The sequence below is a fragment of the Dama dama genome, chromosome 6 (genome assembly GCF_033118175.1).
Source record: "Dama dama isolate Ldn47 chromosome 6, ASM3311817v1, whole genome shotgun sequence".
Taxonomy (NCBI): Eukaryota; Metazoa; Chordata; class Mammalia; order Artiodactyla; family Cervidae; genus Dama; species Dama dama.
This window is the reverse complement of record NC_083686.1, coordinates 27,874,045-27,887,506: the sequence shown is the minus strand read 5'-3', so window position 1 is coordinate 27,887,506 and position 13,462 is coordinate 27,874,045. Positions and strand designations below refer to the sequence as shown.

General features: G+C 35.2%; 1 protein-coding gene across 8 annotated transcripts in view; it reads right to left on the bottom strand.

Moving 5' to 3' along the window:
• The window catches only part of ANKRD17 (ankyrin repeat domain 17), a 160,367-nt gene that overhangs the window by 132,422 nt on the left and 14,483 nt on the right, over positions 1 to 13,462 (bottom strand). Inside the window, exon 1 of one of the 8 annotated variants that reach the window (XM_061145809.1) lies at positions 1,868 to 1,888. The exons of the other annotated variants lie outside the window; for them this stretch is intronic. Within the exon in view, the coding sequence (XP_061001792.1) occupies positions 1,868 to 1,873 (6 nt within the window). The 5' untranslated portion in view covers positions 1,874 to 1,888. Of the gene's footprint in view, positions 1 to 1,867; positions 1,889 to 13,462 lie in introns of those variants that run through there. 8 annotated transcript variants of the gene reach the window in all.

Below are 13,462 nucleotides of genomic sequence, written 5' to 3'. Positions count from 1 at the left end.
GCAAAGACCATGCAGTAGTATATTCTAAACATGACAAAAAGTATGTATTTCTTAAATAAAATTTTTCTCAAGTCTAACACGATAAAAAGGCTCCAGCAAACATTTTTGGAAAGATCATTATAACTATCATTCATTTATACATATATTTACTGAGTGCTTACTAGGTGACAGGCTTTATACTACACAGTGGATATAGAATGACAAAGTAACTGTACCTTCAAGAGTCTATTATTTAGAAAAACTTAACCCTGATTCTTCATAAAGTTTACAATTAAAATCTTCAGTGATTTTTTCCATCTTCTCTGATAAATAGTTCCTTTCCATTTTTTTTAATCTAATTAATAAAACTCAAAACTCCACTCAGAACAGTACAAAAAGTATTATTGTATTTAAACAAATATTTCTTCCAGACGTAGATTCCATCCAGAACAGAACTGAATACAAGCACAGTCTTGTCCAAATATAAGGAATATACTAAGCAAAGTAAAAAACAAAGCAGCTTTCCCTCCTTTCACATCTGCAATTACAGTTGTGCCTGCTGGACACTTGAATTTCTTGTCTCCACCCATGATGGGTCACACCATGAATTCATTCTTTCCTAGTATTTCACAATAGGGTCTAGTGATTAACATTTTCACTTTCATACAAAATTGATATGATATTTATTGTTTTTAGAGAACGTTCACCTCCCAAATTTGTCTGTACAACATTTCAAAAAGAAAAAACCAGTACACATATAACAGGAATAATTTCAATGTTTTCGGGTTTTGTTTCAAATAGGCTAAATCTATTGACAGTAAAGCACTCTCAATTTGGTGAGCAATACATTAAGTGCCCTATATTTAAAAGGAGTAAGTATCTACTTGCAAAATAAATTTACACCCTTCCCCCCCAACACACACACACAGCCTACCTCCCTACCGCCACTCCACAGACACAGCAGTGGGGAGAGTAGAGAGGATGAGGACAAAAACAGAAACAACAACAAATGACAAGCCCAAACCCAATTTTATGAGTCGCCAATATCTACCTTTCTGAAGGACAACTATTCTACTCCAGGGGACATAACAAACAGTTCCAGGTCACTTACAATAGTATCAAAGGCATGGAAGATAATCAGGATGTAAAAACTATCCAAGCAATCTCATCCCTCTCTCTGGTTGCTTGATGGTCTGGAGTTGCCGGCAGCAAGCTCCAATCAGTCTGCTTTGTCATGATGCCTGTTACCATTCTGCTGTTCCTGGCCTATCTCTTCACAACAAATCTTGAAAGGTCTGCCTGCACACAACTGCTACGAGTACTTTTTCAGATTCATAATCCATCTCCTAAGAAATGTATTGCATTCAATTGTCTATGTTCTCAAAAAACTAGGCCTAAAATTGCAAAGTGAGGTTCCTTTTCCACTAACCTGATCCTGACTAGGGACAGAGAATCTTCAGAGGTCTTAACAAAAGGAAAATCTCAGAGCATAATTGTGACATTCTAAAGTTTCCAAAGTGGATCTACAGACAGGATCCCAATACAAGTACCCTCATGCATACACACGTATATTTACGTATGTGCGTATATATACACACATACATATATACACATATAAAAAATACTGATTTCATTCACTCTAACTGTGACTCTTTGGTCATCCTGAGGATATCCCACAACACAGCTATGTTAGAAGCAGTGTTAACCATTACTTTCAACTTCTCTCACAAATTTCAAATATTCAGTTTTACTACCAAATCACCAACAAAAACTACCACAATATAAGTAAATGGAAGTTAATATTTACAACTTTTATGTGTGTAACAGATAAACATTAGCATGTTTCATAAAATTACTACTATATCTTATGAAAGCAAACTTAACCCACATTCATATCTTTCAAAAGGTCCCTCACCAATGGACAATTTCCATCCTCTTCAAGAACACGTATCACAACATCTCTCTGTGAAAGTAAGTAATAGTTTAAATGGTCGCCACTGAAAAACTAATAGCTTACAAAGTGTTTAAAAGTGTAACAGAACTGCCAAATATATTATGCTCAGGTAAACTCTCTCTTACACAAATTCCCTGATTTCCAGTATAATGCTTCGTTTTAAAAGTACTTCTCATAAAATATTTTAAGAGTATATATTTGCATAACTTGATTTTTTTTTTTTTTAGCACTTCAGCTTGCTTAGAAAACTACATGTAATTTAAGTAGAATCATTATAATGTACATCAGTCTTAGGGTCTTTTGTATTTTATACTTTCAGTACTTAAAGACACATAATAGTGTAAGATTTTATGATTTTTAAAATCAAATATGAAAAACATACAATTAGAAATACACTTCCCAAAATATGTTTCTGATGCAACACTCCTAAAATTAGGCTTTCAAAATACATTTTACCTGTGTACAGTACAAACAGGATGCCAACCTATCTTTAAGTTGAAGTGGTATCAAAATAAAATTAGTTCCTTCACTCAACAAGCACTGTCCAGTCAGGGACATAAGACTCATCTTTAGAAGGATAACAAAGGCCATTTCTATTCCCATCTTTCAACTCTTCCAGTTCTTCCAGAAGATAATCATGTCTCCAGTAGCTGTAACTCTCCCTGATCACATGACTTCCTTCTCATGGACAAACCATGCTTCTAATCCCAGTCTTCAGTAAGTCAGAGAAAATGTCATTTTATTTAGGGCCATTGGTGGGAAGGACTCAAAATTTTCTAATACCTCTAAATTTTTAACAACAAACATTTTTTTAAAAAAGAATCATGGAAATGAGTCCAGAAGTGACATACAAAATCAAGAGGTTAAGTCAGTCAAGAAACACTTATGCATCTTTCATAAAAATATTCATATATTCTATGCAACTTCCCAATTTCCTGGAATTAACTTCATGTGTCCATTATTTCTACCTCACATAGTTTCTAAAAACTATGTGGTCCTGGAATGTCACTTTATAAATAAAAGTATCATTATCTAACTAGGTAAATATAACACATCTGCAATGTTTTCAATATTATAAATATAATGCATGAAGGTGGGATTTTTAAAAATTCAAAGGCTGCAAAGGCACAAGACGAACAGTAAGTCTTTTTGTTACTTGCCTACAATAAAACGGCAATACATTGTTACACTGTTAACTGATTTGTAGTGTGGTTACAAGCTTAACTTTATTATCTGTTAAGTTTCTGTTACTTGACTTCTGTTTCTTGATTTATTAATTTTTATGTGTTATCTATTGACTGCCCACTGAAGAAATGAACACTGACTCTTCCTTTGTTGCCCTCTATCTCCCAATTGTAAGGGTTGTAACATTTTTTTATTTTGAAAGTTTATAACTATACTAATTATTTCACAACTATAATTAAGTCTATTTTATATATTTTCTAGGTTGATTCTAAAAACTAAAAAGTAACTGCATTTATAACATGACTAGGTAAATACTAATCCCTGAAGGAAATGCAATTTTATATCATTTAGACATTACTGGTTGAACCAGAGGTGTCCATGTAGTCTAAGCATTTTCTTCTAGTTCTCTTTAGTTCTTTTTGAAAGTCCAAGATTGCCACTGTAGCTACCAGTTTCCTCCCCTGACACTTCCCTACCACCATATCCTCTATCTTGGATTATATTTTCCATTGTATAATATATCTCAAATATATTTATATAAGATACACAGTTTTTTCTAAGGGTAAAAAATGTACTTGTCTTCACATGATAAATAGTATTGTTAAGTATAAAAAATGCAGGTCCAAATCTATTTTTCCCTAAATGGTGAAAATACTGCTTATCTTCAAGCATTCAGCATGGCTGCTAAGATTTCAGTTATTTGATTTTCCATTTTTTTATTCCTGTTCTCTGGCAGTTAACTGAGAATTTTCTTTTTATCCTTAGAGTTCTGAAATTTTACCAGATGTGTCTAGATGCAGGTCTTTTTTCATTCATCCTGCGTGGTATTAGATGGGCTCCTTTAATCTGAAATTTGTTATCTTTCTTCGGCTCATGAAATTTCAATTATTTCTTTCAATATTTTTCTCCTTCCCACTTCCTGTACTTTACTTCTAGAACTAATGTTTACAGTTGTGAAAACTTTGTGATATATTTTCCGTACCTCTCCATTTTTCCAGATCTTTTATTCTTCCGCTTCATATCTAGAGTTCTTCGTCTTTAGCTCAAAATCAATAACCCAGTCTTGATTAATGCTAAATTGTTATTTAACCTATTCATTAACACTTATCATTCTAATTTTCAAAATCTTTTCTGGTTCTCTGCCACTTTTTCAGTGAAACTCTGATTAATCATTGCAACATGTTCTTAAATCTTAGTAAAATATGTATTACATTTTTTTTTTCTTTGAAGTTTTCTTCGGAATTTGATCTGAGGTCAGGTGTTCTTTCATTCCTCTTAATCGTCTTCCATCTTGATTCTCCTCATTTGTTTGTTTATATTGGCTTATAAAAGATCACTTTTGGGTTTCTCTGATGTTGTTCGGACTTGTTTTTGCAAATGGTGTCTCACTTAAATGGGAGTGTGATACTATATAAGTAGTCAGGGCATACAGATAAGCAGGCACCCCAGAAAGGTACCTAAACAAGAAGTCAAGCTTGCTGGGATCCACCAAAAGTGCTTTTCTCTGAAGAAGCAAGCTTCAGTGCCTCTGCTACTCTCAGACTCCAAGATCTCAGATGTCCTACTGAACTGTTAGTCTGCTTTCTTACGAGAGCAGTGCTTAGACTTCAGGCCTGAGGGCGGGTGCCACTGCCACCAGAGCTGTTTAGACTGGAGGGAGGGCAGGAGGGAGGTCCAACTAACCCAGCACTTTGGAAAGTAACTCTTTAAAAAGCTCCTGATTATTACCCAATTACTACTGTTCTCTGTACTTGTTGACTCCAAGCCTGGAGCCTTTCCAAGGTTCCCCTAGGAAAACCTGAGCTTACCTCTGATATCTTGAGTTCCAGTTTCCTTTGAGATTTTGCTGTCAATGCGATCCCGTGAACTTTCTATCTTCTTCAAAATTTCTGGTCCTCTGATGGTACCTGTAGTGGACTGTGAACTGTAATTTTACTATTCAACATGCTTTATCCCCGGCCCACTTTTCTAGTAATATAATCCCTCATGTCTGTGGGGAAAATATTCCATGTGATTTGGGAAGAGGTGAGTCTTCCCAGCCACCACTGGCTAGAATATCCCAGCCCCTTCTCCTTTGGCAGCCATCTTTGCCTAGCTGAAAATAAAACTAATTCAAGAAGAAAAGGGAGACTAAAAATGTTGCGAGAAAACCAGTACTGAAAATATTATTCAAATCTGGACTTATCTATGCTAAAGTTGGATCTTATTCCCCACACACATCTGAGCACACACAAAGTTAAAGAGCTAATGAGGCCCTTCTTTTTGCTCCTCTCTAAGGTAGTTTGACAAATGTAATAACATCTGTTTCTTGCTTTTCAAAACTGTGGTTTAGTTCAATCCTTAAATAACCTAAGTGGGATGCTGGGAACAAAGAAAGTTAAAGGAATGCAATCAATGCACCATATTTAAAAGAAAAGTTAAGACAAAAACTGTAAAATAAGCCAGAAGAAGTCAAATTAAAATTTACAGTTTGGTATTAAACATAGAATGAGGAAATCACTATAAATATTAAGTACATCTTATCATTCCCTAAGACCTCTGTCATACCTATAGGGGAAAAAAAGGCAGATACAAAAACCAGTTATCTCTCAACAAGTTTTTCCCCTGAGTCAAGACTCCAATGATTTCAAAACGAACATGGAAGGAAAATTTGGTAGTGATTTAAAATGTTCTAATCTATTATATCCCCAAAGAAAATCCTTTGAAAGGTTATATACTGTCAACCTCTGGAAGAAAAATTCTTTATCTTTGATATGATTATCTGGGGAGAGGTATGGAAGGAGTTGTTTACTTTTTAATTTTAGAGATGATAAAAAGCACAGAAGGTCATTGATCTCAATGGATGAAAGATGAAATCTGGTACTCTTCAGCTAATATAAATAATCCAAGGTTCAAAAACCTATGCCTCAAAAGTTTTATCCTACTGAAAAATCTGCAAAATATTGTATGAATATATTTAAGTACATGTGAGGGAGCATAGGTCCACAGTTTTCATCAGAATCTAACTAAAATCCAGGAGCTATAAAAGGTAAAGAAAACTGCTCCTGACTGTAAAAGAACAATGACGACTTCATTCAAATACTACATTTAACAGTTAAATACAAAAGCTCCAAGTAATGAATACCTCCAATATATAAAATAGTGTATTAGATGTTTACATTATCTCCATTCTTTAGAAAAAATTATTAGTTCCAACATGGATGAACAAAAGGAAGTTAAGTAGTAACTTTCCCAAAGTGACATAGTATTACAGAAGGATAGAAAAGCAAGTTTCCCACCTTGAATTAAATCTTTCTATACAATGTCCCCCACCTGCCCCCACCGCTCCAGGAGAAACACTGGAAAATAGAAGGCAATGGGTTATTTCAAAATGGAATGTAATATTACATTGGGCACAGAAATTGCCAGGTATTCACATGTCTAGGATTTAATGAAACTGGAATACCCTTCAATTGATATTTTTAGGTAAACTTCTGCTTCTAGAAGTAAGGTCAAGAAACCTTAGTACTTGATTAAGATTTCTGAATTTTAACATTGAAGACCCAATGAATGGGTCCTCTTGCTATTCTGTTCTTCTGAGCTCTGTGGGAAACAAAACGAAGTTTCTCATGCATGGAAGACAAAAAGCTGCAATACCAAGCCCATGTTTTTTATGTCTTGGGATACAAGATAATAAGAGAATCTGGTGATAAGGCTAAAGTAGGTAAGAACTTCTACATATGGAAAGACCTCCCACATACCTAAGACACGTTAACAACTTAAAATATATTCCAGAACTAGGCTCTGGCTAAGAGAACTCAGTATCAGAGTTTGGGTTGTAGCCAGAAAGCTGGGTCAAACAGTGGAGAGGATCTCAGACTGGGAGATGGTAATACTGGGCAGAGTAAGAAAAGCAAAGCAGGAAAGGTACAAATGAAAGACCAATCCACAAAGCAAGTTAGGGCTATGTTTCAAAGATTCTGAGATTTAAGAAAACAGCATAGTCAGATCTTTGCTTTATACTTTGCCATTTTTATCTAGAACCACTGAATCACCTGCTAAGCTTACAGCAGAGAAGTCACTGAAATATGGTTTGCTTCATCATTCCCAGAAAAGCAGATAAAAATAAGAAAAGGATGCTGCATTTCCCATTACTCTTATCTCTCCCTCTTTATTAACAGTATGGTTAAGCAGTAAAAATTTTTAAATTTTGGAGGAACTGAAGAGTATATTCTATTTAAGTACTAAAGATCTAATAAATTCTGAATATAATCCTAAAAGATCATCTAACCCATACAACTATCATTTGTAAAATCTTCACTACAGAATTGGAGAAGGGAATGGCAACCAACTCCAGTATTCTTGCCTGGAGAATTCTATGGACAGAGGAGCCTGGCAGGCTAGTCCACAGGGTCACAAAGAATAGGACATGACTGAGTGACTAACACTTCACTACAGAATCCCACTTCCTATGCTAACATTGACTCCACCTAAAATAAATTAATCCACATGTACAATTACAGCCAAAGAGTTTTACTGGCAATCTATGAATTCAATAAAATAATCAAATTAAATGGAGTTAGGAAAGAAAATAAGAGAGTCAAAATTTTTTTAATTACAGATTTTAAATTGTACTTTTTAAAAATAGCCAAACATACTACTAAACAGTAACCCAATTCACAATGCTCTCCATTATTCCTCAAACTTCAGTTTTAAACACTAGTATTTATTGAGACTGTTATAGTTCACAAAAGTTTTGACAGAGTGATCTCATCTGACCTTCCACCCAAAAGAAGGTATTATGATGTCCCTTTTATGTGAGGCTCTGAGATTCAGCTTGCCTATCACACTTACTTGACAGCATGAATTAAGACATGTAGTAAGTCTAAAACAGCGTACTTCTCACTTCACATCTTAACAACTTATCTACAAGTTATGTATTTTGAATCGATGTTCCAGAAAAGGTACAGAATAGTATACTATTCACTCACAATCTATGAAATCCATCTCAAGATCACATGAATTTTGCTGAAGATGGACTCAGGGAAATAACAGGATGTAACAGAACAGAGCAACATTAACTACACTCCAGTAAAGTCTTTTTTTTTAAGGAGGTGGGGTGCAGTTCTATGGTGCTCTAACCAACTCTTAAACGTACCAGGACTATTACTACTTATGTATAATGACCCAGAGGTATGTCATAAATTAGAAAAAGATGTCATTCACACAGATCTGTAAATAAGACCTAAATACAAGATAAAATGAGCTAGTGAGTTCTATAATTTATACCAAATATCTCTTCAGTCAATTATTAGGGAGATCAGGGAACAGAAGGGAAGCGCTGAACCATACCAGTTAAAAAAAAGCAGACTTTGATGTGAGACTGCTCATGTTTATATTCTATTTCCATCATTTACTGTGACCTTGAGCAAGTTATTCTTTTCCTTGATTTTTTTTCAACTACAAACTGTGGATAATAGTATTATCTACCTCTTAGAGTTGTGAGGATTAAATAAGATACTATACATAATAACAGTATATAGTAAGCACTCATTAAAATATTAGTTATTGGGGTTATAATTACCCAATGTGCTAAGTGTTATGAATACTTTCAGGAAAGAGGTGATATTTTGTCTGTCTCTTAATGGATAAAAGAGTTAATGGAGAGTGATATCCACAGAGACTAGATATTAATGGGGCTTGAGACCCGACATATGACATAGCACATCCTAAAACATACTAAACCACTAAAAAACCACTGTAGTTTAAAAAATACAGAGCTCATTCACATAATAAAATGTGAGTTATAGAAACAGACCCATGTACTTTTGGTCTAGCACTTTCACCACTGAAATATATCCTAAAATACAAACATACACACACAGAGATACATATCAAAAAGAATCCATTGCAGTATTATTTGTAATGGAAGAACACTGGACAAAACCAAAACACTGGCTAAAACACTCAACAAAACCAGGGAAGTCACGATACCTGACAAGGGACCATTCCACAGCCACTAAGAGGAATAAGATAATCGATATGCGGATTTACCTGGGAAGAGTCTATGATAAGATTATTAATTTTAAAAAGAAAATTTCAGAATATCTATATAATGACTCCCTTTATATAAAACAAAAATTTGCTTACACAGATACATGTGCAGATATAAATGTGCAAATACATAGAAAGCCATGAAATCTATATGCTTAAGATTTATACCTTGGGGGTTTCCCTGGTGGCTCAATGGTGAAGAATTCGCCCATCAGGAAGATCCCCTGGTGAAGGAAATGGCAATTGACTAAAGTATTCTTGCCTGGGAAACCTCATGGATGGAGGAGCCTGGTGGGCTACAGGCCATGGGGTTGCAAAAGTGTCGGACGTGACTTGGCAACTAAAATCTATACCTTGGGCTATAGAAGAAGGGTGATTTGACTCATACTTTATCTTCCTCTACTGTTCAAATGTTTACAATTTATATTTACTACATGATTTAATAAAAACAGAAAGAAGATAAGGCATACTCAGGGTTCTGCAGTGACCTAAGTGGGAAGAAAATTAAAAAAAAGGGGGGGATGGATCAAAAAAGGGGGGATGGGGAAGGAGGGAAGAAAAAAAAAGTGATGTATGCATACATAGAGCTGAAAAAAAAAAAGGCGATGTATGCATACATATAGCTGATTCACTTTGCTGTACAGTAGAAACTGACATAACAGTGTGAGGCAATTATACTTCAATAAAAAAACAGAAAAAGATGAAAAAAAAGATAATGCAATCTCCCTTTAGGAGTCCACCAACATTACACAAACAAAACAAACATCAGCCACAGTTCAGCAGCGTGGCTGCATACTTCAGCACAGGTTAATTTAAAGGGTTCAGTACAGTTAAGACTTGTCTATCTCAGGTCATACAGCAGCTCTTCTGTTTTGGCATTTCCTATATAGCAACTGCATAAGCATTAAATTATTCCTGGCTTATTTGAAATATATTTTTAAAATATTGAAACAAAACTAAAGAAGACTAGAATGATAATGCAAGAGAACTAAAACACATCCATAGTTTCTTGATCCTGCCCTAAAAGTGTATGGAGGTGTTCAAGTCCAAAGGCAGAGTAGTTAAGACTAGCAACATCACAAATCAGTAAGAACATGCTATAGATCTGGTGGGTTTCCCTGGTAGCTCAGCTGGTAAAGAGCACACCTGCAATGCAGGGGACCCCAGTTCGATTACTGGGTCAGGAATATCCCCTGGTGAAGGGATAGGCTACACTCCAGTCTTCTTGGACTTCCCTGGTGGCTCAGATGGTAAAGAATCTGCCTGCAACGCGGGAGACCTGGGTTTGATCCCTAGGTTGGGAAGAATCCCTGGAGGAGGGCATGGCAACTCACTCCAGTATTCTTGCCTGGAGAATCCCCATGGACAGAGGAACCCGGTGGGCTACAGACACTGGGGTCGCAAAGAGTCAAACACGACAGCACACACAGATGCTGGTAGCTTCCCTGGCAGCTCAGTAGTCCATGGAGCCATCAAGAGTCGGACACGACTTAGCGACTAAACAACAACATAGATGCTGGTGCTGAAAGGACCTTTACTTCTTTAGCAGAGATTTGGAAGAGAGGGAGGGAAGAAAGGAAAGAAAGAAGCCAAGTCTGCTTACAGGTTTACAGGAAGAAAAATATATATACATACATATATACATATATATACACACGTGGATTTAAAAAGACCGCTAAGTGAAGAATATGGAAAATTACTTTGTTAACCATACAATCCTACGGATGTTAGCTACTTATTAAGAATTACAGGGAACTGCTTAGTGCTAACAACTAATTTTAAGGACCTTAAGCTCATACAAATGTAATACATATAAAGATGTACGTACTGAGCAGATATAATCCAGTCTATCGTTCTATTATTTAAACATATGAAATGAAAGACAATGAAATAGCTAAATCAACTGATTATTTGGAAACATAAGAATAAGTTCCTAACTTCCTCCAAAGTCAATATAAATTCAAATTACATGAATTAAATGTAAAATTAAGAGGCTCAATAGCCAAGAGGTAGAAGCAACTCAAATGTCCATCAATGGATGAATGGATAAAACAAAATGTAGTATCTACATACAATGGAATATTTAGTCCTAGAATGGAAGGAAATACTGTCACATGATACAGCATGGATGAATCTTAAGTATATTATGCTAAATGAAATAAGTCAGTCACAAAAAGACAAGTACCATATGATTCTACTTATATGCAATATCTAAAGTAGTCAAAATAATAGAAACAGAAAGTAGAACATTGGCTGCCAGGCATTGGAGAAAAGGGAAATGGAAAACTGTTGTCCATTGAGTATCGAATTTCAGTTTTACAAGATGAAAAAGTTCCGCAGATCTACTACACAACAATGTGAATGTACATAACATTACTCAGCTGTACACATAAGTGGTTAAAATAATAAATTTTATGTTGTACTGGTAGCCACAATTATTTTAATTATAAAAAATTAAGAAGTACACACTAAATTACTTAAACCACCAAAGAATTACTTAACTATAAAGAGCTCAAATAAAGCACTTGATCAAACTTCTAGCAGCTCAATAGCAAAAAGTTAAAAATAAAACATATAAGGTTAAAAGGAAAAAAGCTACATATAAATTAAATCTGCAAAGCACCATTTGTGTAAGACTGATGTAAGACTGAAATTATAGTTTCTCCCAGTAAGTTTAAAACTATAATATGAAATGAATAATCTCCATAGAAAATACAAATTAAAATGTTAATAAAATCAAACCAACAGAATGTTAAAACTACATCATAATAAGCATTTCAAACACAGTTTAATATTAGTAAATTTATTATTGCAAATTCACTATATGAATAGCTTGGGAGGGGGAAGAAAGAAAAAATTATCTTTTCAATAGATGCCAAAAAGCTTTTGGTAAAATTCAGTATACCTTTTCTGATAATATTTAGTAGGGTAAGAGAAAGAGATATACTAAATTGATAAAGTGAAAGTGTTAGTTACTCCGTTGTGTCTGACTCTTTGCAACACCATAGACTGTAGCTCACCAGGCTTCTCAGCTTCTCTGTGCATGGAATTCTCCAAGCAAGACTACTTCAGGGTTTAGCCTTTCTTCTCCAGGGGATCTTTCTGACTCAGGGAACGACCCAGGTCTCCTGAATTGCATGCAGACACTTTACTGTCTGAGACACCAGGGAAGCTCATAAAGACTGGAGCGTGTGCGTGCATGCATGCTCAGTCACTCAGTTGTGCCCAACTCTGCGACTCATGGACTGTAGCCTACCAGGCTCCTCTGTCCATGGTTTTCCAGGCAAGAATCCTGGAGTGGGTTGCCATTTCCTTTTTTCTTTTTTTATTAGTTGGAGGCCATTTCCTACTTCAGGGGTCTTCCTGACTCAGGGATCGAATCCATGTCTCCTGCGTCTCCTGCACTGGCAGGAGGGTTCTTTACCACTAGCGCCACCTAGGAAGCCAAAATTAATATAGGATTATACCTGGAGACCAAACAGCACTCCCATTACAAGGGAAAGATAAAGATAGCCTATATTACTTCTTATTCAGCATTTTGGGAGTGTTCGAAAGTGATGCAATAAGAAACGAAAAACCACAGATGTACATACTGAAAAAGAGAAGACAATCATTATTGGACTCAATATAGCATTTTAGTCAAAAAACAAAAAAAAACTGACTAAGAATTAAGTTTAGTGGCCATATACACAAAGGTCAAAATATCAAAATCAATACGTTCCTAGACTCCGAAAATAACTAAATTAGAAAGCATAACAGAAGAAAAAAACACCACTCAAGATAGCAATAAGAACTATAAATAATTTGGAATAAACTCCACAACAACTGTGTAAAACTTACCTGAAAACTGTAAAATTTTATTAAAGATATTAGACAAAGGACCTGAAAAATAGAGCCCTGCTGTACTTCCAAGGAAGGAATGTTTCATACTGTACATCTATCTCTTCTCAAATTAATCCAAATTTCAATGTGTTTCAATCAAAATCTCAATAGGCCTATTTAATGACAATTTACAAAAGCCATCTGACAAGTTAAACACACAATATCCCAAATTCTTGAAGATCAATAAGGAAGAACTGCCTCTAAGACATGTTAACACATTAGGCTGAACCACAGAAATCGTATTTTTGATGACTTGTGATGTACAAAAAACAACTGCAAAAGATGCAACCTAACAGCTAAAACTGATATGGACATATGAATAAAACAAATAGCTGTTAGGAATTTGGAGATGTTAAAACACTCAAACTCCTCCACTCTTATCACCCACCAGAAACAGATAGGAGTCCACTGAAGTATTTAATACTAATT